The sequence below is a fragment of the Sapajus apella genome, unplaced genomic scaffold (genome assembly GCF_009761245.1).
Source record: "Sapajus apella isolate SASKATOON/1434 unplaced genomic scaffold, GSC_monkey_1.0 scaffold16, whole genome shotgun sequence".
NCBI classification, from domain to species: domain Eukaryota; kingdom Metazoa; phylum Chordata; class Mammalia; order Primates; family Cebidae; genus Sapajus; species Sapajus apella.
The window spans coordinates 16,173,941-16,181,878 of NW_022436956.1; the positions used below are offsets into that span (position 1 = coordinate 16,173,941).

The following is a 7,938-nucleotide window of genomic DNA, read 5'->3' on the forward strand; positions in this document are numbered from 1 at the left end:
GTACCTCCATCTCAAAAAAAAAAAAAAAAAAAAAAAACACAAAAAGCAAAAGCAGTGGTTCATGCAATGCTGGAGCTGGAAATGCCAGGGATCAGTGGATTTGGATACTGGTCTGGATCCTCCGAGGGAAACCAACCTCTAAGACAGACCGAACCATCTCCTGCCGGCTCTGCTCCACCTCGCGGATCTGAGCTGCCATCTGTGGGAGAGAGACTGCTTAGACAGGTACAGGATTATGGGGGCCGGGTTCTTCAGGGGCCTTTCCTTTAACTCAGGAGTCCCCCACCCACAGGAGTGGACAGTACTGGTCTGTGGCCTGTTAGGAAGCAGGCTGCAACAGGACTGCCACCTGAGTTCCAGATAGATCAGCAGTGGCATTAAACTCTCATAGAAGTGCAAACACTATTGTGAACTGGGCAGGCAAGTCATCTAGGTTTTGTGGTCCTTATGAAAATCTAGGCTGGGCATGGTGGCTCACACCTGTAATCCCAGCACTTTCGGAGGTGGAGACGGGCAGATCATGAGGTCAGGGGATCGAAACCATCCTGGCCAAGACGGTGAAACCCCATCTCTACTAAAAATACAGAAATTGGTTGGGTATGGTGGCACATACCTGTAATCCCAGCTACTCAGGAGGCTGAGACAGGAGATTTGCTTGAACCAGGGAGTTGGAGGTTGCAGTGAGCCAAGATCATGTCATTGCACTCCAGCCTGGTGACAGAGCAAGACTCCATCTCAAAACAAAACAAAAAAACAAGAAAAAAAAAGAAAATCTAATGCCTGATGATCTGAGGTGGAACAGTCTCATCCTGAAACCATTCCCTGCCCGGGTCCATCTGTGGAAAAACTGTTCAAGAAACCAGCCGCTGGTGCGAAAAAGGTGAGGGACCACTGCTTACTTACCTCCTTGATCACCTCATCCTCCTTTTCTTCATAGGAATCCAAACCTTTCACCATGGATTTCTTGAATCTAAAAAGAAAAGGGGCACATCAGCCCAGAACTCATTCCCCACCAGTTATGAAAAGCTCCTCAGTAGATATATATTTTTTTAATTTTGAGAAATTTCCAATTCAGAAACAAAATAAGTACCTATGCACCTCTTACCAGTCATTGTAAACATTTTGCCATACTGGCTGCATTTCTTTTGTACAGACACATGTCCTTTTTGCCAAAACAAAAATAGGTTTAGACATCAGACCTTATTTTCAGCACGTATCTCCCAAGAAGAGGAACATTCTATACAACCATGACACCATTACCACATTAAGAAAATCATTCTTTTTGGTGTTGAAATATTTGGGTGGTTAGTATAGACATAAGGTTTATGCGTCTTTAGACTTGAGTATAGGCATACAGGCTATATTCACATTTCCCTTCTCTCAAAAATGTGCATTATGCCTTCTCTATTCTCCCCCAATCCCAAAGTCCAACAAAAGGTCACATGGAATTCTGCCATTAGGTCCCTCTAGTCTTCTGTCTAGAACAGTCCAGCTGCTTCTTTATTACTTCAAATATAGAGGTACTTCAAATCCTCAGAAAAATCCAGGCCAAATCTTGCATACCATCCCAAGTTTTTGTTTGTTTTGAGATGGGCTTACTCTGTTGCCCAGGCTGGTGTGCAGTGGCACAATCTCAGCTCGCTGCAACCTCTGCCTCCCAGGCTCAAGAGATCCTCCTGCCTCAGCTTCCTGAGTAGGTGGGACCACAGGCCTGCACCACTATGCCTGGCTAGTTTTTGTGTTTTTTTTAGAAACAGGGCTTTGCCATGTCACCCATGCTGGTCTCGAACTCAGGGACTCAAGCAATCCTCCTGCCTTAGCTTCCCAAAGAACCAGGATTACAGGCATGAGCCACTGTGCCCAGCCTTATATCAGTAATTTGTACTGTTACCTCCCTATTCAAATGCCTCCATTACTTACCTGTATCTTCCTTTTGCCATAGTGAAAACCCTGGTTCTCAACAATATCCTACAATACACAAAGTTTCAGTATAATTCCAACACCACTATCAACAGTGTTCCCTGAGAGCCTTGAATATATCCATGGAGACCAAAGTCTTGGCTGAAAGGCTTGTTTAATCCTAGAACACAGGATAGGAGGTCTGCAAGAAACTGCTATGAGGCCATCTTCCACTTCCCTCCCCATCTCCCCTAGGAGGTTGTCATTTAACACATCAACTCCCAGGTTCCAATAAGGCATGAGGTGTTCTGCTCCGCCCCTCTCAGATTAGAATCACAGAATATTAAGCCACTTAGCTTTAAAAAGTCATTTAAAAATAAGTAAAATTATTGCTTATACACAATACTGGATATAGTAAAAAATATAAATAAATAAGTTAAATTTAAAAAACAAGCCAATTAGCTACAGTCTAGATTTGATCCCCACCAACAGAATATCCCACAACTCACACTGGGGTCATGCGGTCCTTTTGGTTTCAGTGTTGTCCTTTTTGGTGTATGAAACAAGGACCCGAGAAGCTGGCTCTTTGATCTTTCTCTTCTTTTCACTGTCTATGTAAGAAACCATCTAAATCTAAAAATGCCTCCTTGTATCTTTACCAATCAAATCAGCCAAGCTGTAGGCTTGCCTTGTGTGTGTATGTTTGACAGTTTACAAGGTTCAAAAGTGAAAATTAGACTGGGCACAGTGGCTCATCCCTGTAATCTCAACACTTGGGATGCTAAAGTGGAAGGATTGCTTGAGCCCAGGAGCCTGAGACCAGCCCAGGCAACATAGTGACCCTGTCTCTACAAAAAGTACAGAAATAGCCAGGTGTGATGGTGCCCACCTGTAGTCCCAGCTACCTGGGAGGTCGAGGTAGGAGGACTGCTTGAGCCTGGGAAGTTGAGGCTGCAGTGAGCTATCATTGTGTCATAGCACTCCAACTTGGGTGGCAGCAAAATATCTCAAAAGAAAGAAAGAAGGAAAAGAAAACTATATTTAGGCCACTGGTATCTCCTGGCCACTGACTGCCACTACAGTTCATGTTCTGTGGAACCTGGGCTCCTGAAGATGTAGCACTGGAGTGACAGAGGATGTTGAGAGGGCATATTAGTATGTTTTCACAGTGCTGATAAAGACATACCTGAGACTGGGTAATTTACAAAGAAAAAGGTTTAATGGACTCACAGTTCTATATGGCTGGGGAGGCCTCAGAATCACAGCAGAAGGTGAAAGGCACTTCTTACATGGTGGCAAGCAAGACAGAATGAAAACCAAGCAAAAGGGGAAATCCCTTATCAGATCACGTGAGACTTACTACTATGAGAACAGTATGGGGGAAAAAAAACGCCCCCATGATTCAGTTATCTCCCACTGGGTTTCTCCCACAACATCTGGGAATTATGGGAGCTACAATTCAAAGAATATTGGGTGGGGACCCAGCTAAACCATATCAAGGGGCTGATGACTGACCCAGTCACATTAGAAATAGGTGGACTTGGCCAGGCATGGTGGCTCTCACCTGTAATCCCAGCACTTTGGAAGGCCGAGGCAGGCGGATTGCCTGAGGTCAGGAGTTCGAGACCAGCATGATCAACATGGAAAAACCCATCTCTACTAAAAACATAAAATTAGGCTGGACGCAGTGGCTCACACCTGTAATCTCAGCACTTTGGGAGGCTGAGGTGGGCGGATCCTGAGGTCAAAAGATCAAGACCATCCTGGCCAACATGGTGAAATCCCGTCTCCACTAAAAATACAAAAATTAGCTGAGTGTGGTGGTGTGTGCCTCTAATCCCAGCTACTCAGGAAGTTGAGGCACAAGAATTGTTTGAACTCAGGAGGCAGAGGTTGCAGTGAGCCAAGATTGCGCTCCAGCCTGGTGACAGAGTGAGACTCTGTCTCAGAAAACAAAGCAAAACAAAACAAAATTAGCTCAGTGTGGTGGCACATGCCTATAATCCCAACTACTTGGGAGGCTGAGGCAAGAGAATCACTTGAACCCGGGAGGTGGAGGATGCGGTGAGCTATCATGCCATTGTGCTCCAGCCTGGGCAACAAGAGCAAAACTCCATATCAAAAAAAAAAGTAGGTGGACTTGTATACAGTATCTCTTCCCACTGTGACCCATTACCTGTATCATGCTTGCAGGCATATTTGAGGGGTGTTTCCCCACATGTCAAGACCCTCAAGACAGAGCTTCATTGATTGGGATGGACCTCTTTTCTGATATATCCTCAACTTCTTAAGAACTTCCTTTTAACCCTGGATTTCAAGAAATTTAATCTGCTTCAAAAAGAAACAGATTTTTACCAGACTTAGCTCTTGGTTCATTGTCTCAGTGACCCTAAGCCTTCGTATCCATTCTGTGGATATTTCCTCAGATTACTCCATATCTTTTTTTTTTTTTTTTGAGACGGAGTCTCTCTCTTGTTACCCAGGCTGGAGTGCAATGGTGCGATCTTGGTTCACCGCAACCTCCGCCTCCTGGGTTCAGGCAATTCTCCTGCCTCAGCCTCCTGAGTAGCTGGGATTACAGGCACACGCCACCATGCCCAGCTAATTTTTTGTATTTTTAGTAGAGACGGGGTTTCACCATGTTGACCAGGATGGTCTCGATCTCTTGACCTCGTGATCCACCCGCCTTGGCCTCCCAAAGTGCTGGGATTATAGGCTTGAGCCACCGCGCCCGGCCCAGATTACTCCATATCTAAGTACCCCAATCCAGTGGCTGACATCATAACCCAAGTAACCAACATCACCAAGGTCCATTCCTTACTAGAAAGCATCTCAAACCCTAGCTACTGTAGGCCGGGCGTGGTGGCTCACGTCTGTAATCCCAGCACGCCACTGCACTCTAGCCTGGCAACAGAGTGAGGCTCCATTTAAAAAAAAAAAAAAAAAAAAAAAAATCCTAACTACTCTGAAGGCAGGGGCAGGAGGATTGCTTGATCCCAGGAGTTTGAGGCTGCGGTGAGCTGTGATTGTACCACTGCACTCCAGCCTGGGTGACAGAGGAAGACCCTGTCTCAAAAAAAAAAAAAAAAAAAAATAGCATCTCAAACTATGTCACCAAATGGAATAAGCACATAATGATAATGGATAGTACAGACTGCCAGGTTTTTTCCTTTACTTTTGAACCCTGTAATTATCACCAGGAAGTTTCTCTCTGGGTCTCATAATCCACAACACTCAAGTATATCACATGAGGGAGAAGGCTAATGATGACACAGTGGAACACAACTGGACTTTCAACTAACCTGGAAGGAAGGTGTCTAATCTCCAAACCTGAAAGAAGTTCCTGGAAACTGAATTCAGGAAAATAGTAGGAACTGATTTAAAACAAAAAAAATTACAATGTGGTTAAAGCTCAGAAATTCCTAGGGGGCTGGCTGAGTGCAGTGGCTCATGCGTATAGTCCCAGCACTCTGGAAGACTGAGGTTGGAGGACTGCCTGAGGCCAGGAGTTTGAGACCCGAGGAAAAGAAAATGACAAGCCAGGCTTGGTGGCTGATGCCTGTAATCCCAGCACCTTGGGAGGCTGAGGCGGGTGGATCACGAGGTCAGAAGTTCAAGACCAGCCTGGCCAAGATGGTGAAACTCCATCTTTTTTTTTTTTTTTTTTTGAGACGGAGTTTCGCTCTTGTTGCCCAGGCTGGAGTGCAATGGTGCGATCTCAGCTCACTGCAACCTCCGCCTCCTGGGTTCCGGCAATTCTCCTGCCTCAGCCTCCTGAGTAGCTGGGATTACAGGTATGCGCCACCATGCCCAGCTAATTTTCTGTATTTTTAGTAGAGACGGGGTTTCACCATGTTGACCAGGATGGTCTCGATCTCTTGACCTCCCAAAGTGCTGGGATTATAGGCGTGAGCCACTGCGCCCGGCTTGAAACTCCATTTTAAAAAATAAAAAGGCCAGGCGCGGTGGCTCACGCCTGTAATCCTAGCACTTTGGGAGGCTGAGGTGGGTGGATCACCTGAGGTCGGGAGTTCAAGACCAGCCTGGCCATCATGGAGAAACCCCATCTTTAAAAAAAATTAATAATAATAAATAAAAATTAAAAAAGGAAAGAAAATGACAATGTAGAATTGTTAAAAAAAAAAAAAAAATTGATTTGAGGACCAGAGAGAAATTTTGTGCTTTAGCAGACTCCTCCATGTTTTGTTCTTTTCACCCTCTTCAAGGTCTCTATGTACTGTTTTTTTTTTTTTTTTTTTTTTTTTTCCCGAGACAGGGTCTTGCTCTGTTGCCCTAGAGTGCAGTGGCACGATGATGGCTCACTGCAGCCTCAACCTTGTGAGCTCAAGCAATCCTCCTGCCTCAGCCTCCCCAGTAGCTAGCACTACAAGCATATGTCACCATGCTTGGCTAATATAATTTTTTTTTTAGAAATGGGGTTTTGCCATGTTGTCCAGGCTGGTCTTAAACTCCTGGGCTCAAATGATCCTCTGCCTCAGCCTCCCAAATTGCGGAATTACAGTTGTGAGCCATTACAGCTGACCTTTTTGGGTTTTTTTTGTTTTTTTTTTTTTGAGACGGAGTCTTGCTCTATCACCAGGCAGGAGTGCAGTAGCGCGATCTTGGCTCACTGAAACCTCCGCCTCCTGGGTTCAAGCAATTCCCCTGCTCAGCCTCCCAAGTAGCTGGAATTACAGGCACACGCCACCACGCCCAGCTAATTTTTGCATTTTTAGTAGAGACAGGGTTTCACCATTTTAGTCAGGCTGGTCTCAATCTCTTCACCTTGTGATCCACCCACCTTGGCCTCCCAAAGTGCTGGGATTAAAGACGTGAGCCACCTCGCCCAGCTCTTTTTACCTTTTTAAAAAAGAGACATTCTTGCTATGTTGCCCAGGCTGAAATGCAGTGGTGGAATCACAGCTCACTGTTCTTCAACTTCCTGGACTCAAGTGATCCTCCAGGCTCAAGTGATCCTCCTCCCTCAGCCTCCAGAGTAGGTAGGATTATAGGCATGTGCCACCAACCCCAGCTAATCCAGATACTCTTTTTATTATTAAAAGTCTGAAAACCAGGCCAGGTCTGGTGGCTCATACCTGTAATCCCAGGACTTTAAGAGGCCAAGGTAGGCAGATCATGATGAGGTCAGGAGTTTGAGACCAGCCTGGCCAACATGGTAAAACCCTGTCACCACTAAAAATACAAAAATTAGCCAGGCATGGTGGTGCGTGCCTGTAGTCCCAGCTACTTGGGAGGCTGAGGTAGAAGAATAGCTTGAACCCAGGAGATAGAGGTTGCGGTGAGCTGAGATCACGCCACTGTACTCACGCCTAGGTGACAGAGTCAGACTCGGTCTCCAAAAAAAAAAAGTCTGACAGTCATTATGGTGTGTAATCTACCCTTATTATAGTGCTAAAATGATTTCTGATAAAATAGTTCCTAATTCAACTAAAAAACTATGAAGAATGAAAGAACAAGCAGAGTACTCATGATGCTTTTGAGTAAATTCAAAACATCATATAGGGTGACCTAATTTCCAAACCAATAGGCAGTATTGTAATATTAAAGGAAAACTACTCCAATCACTTAGAAATACTTGCTATGTACTGCTTTTTACAGTATGACAACTGTTTTCTTTCTATGCATATGAATCAAGCAACCAAATATCTATAACCATGGAAATGTCTGATTAGAAATATTTCTAATTTGGCCAGGCGTGGTGGCTACACCTGTAATCACAGCACTTTGGGAGGCCGAGGTGGTGGATCACCTGAAGTCAGGATTTTGAGACCAGCCTGACCAATATGGTATAATCCTGTCTCTACTAAAATTACAAAAATTAGTTGGGCATGGTGGCATGCACCTGAAGTCCCAGGTACTCGGGAGGCAGAGGCAGGAGAATCGCTTGAACCCAGGAGGCAGAGGTTGCAGTGAGCCAAGATTGTACCACTGCACTCCATCTAGCCTGGGTGACAGAGCAAGACTTGGTCTCAAAAAAAAAAAAAAAAAAAAGAAAAAAAGAAAAATGTCCTTCCCTGC

General features: G+C 45.0%; 1 protein-coding gene and 1 pseudogene across 3 annotated transcripts in view; one reads left to right on the top strand and one right to left on the bottom strand.

Annotated features, from left to right (window-relative positions):
• CCDC84 (coiled-coil domain containing 84) overlaps positions 1–7,938 on the bottom strand; it is a 25,515-nt gene that overhangs the window by 11,388 nt on the left and 6,189 nt on the right. For all 3 annotated transcript variants that reach the window (XR_004270877.1, XM_032285265.1, XM_032285264.1), the window contains exons 4-5: positions 904–970; positions 137–199 (exon numbers count right to left, since the gene is read on the bottom strand). Coding sequence is in view for 2 of the 3 variants with exons in the window: in XM_032285265.1 (XP_032141156.1) it covers positions 137–199; positions 904–970 (130 nt within the window). In the remaining variant the exon portion in view is untranslated. The remainder of the gene's footprint in view (positions 1–136; positions 200–903; positions 971–7,938) is intronic.
• LOC116556182 overlaps positions 1–7,938 on the top strand; it is a 17,349-nt pseudogene that overhangs the window by 190 nt on the left and 9,221 nt on the right.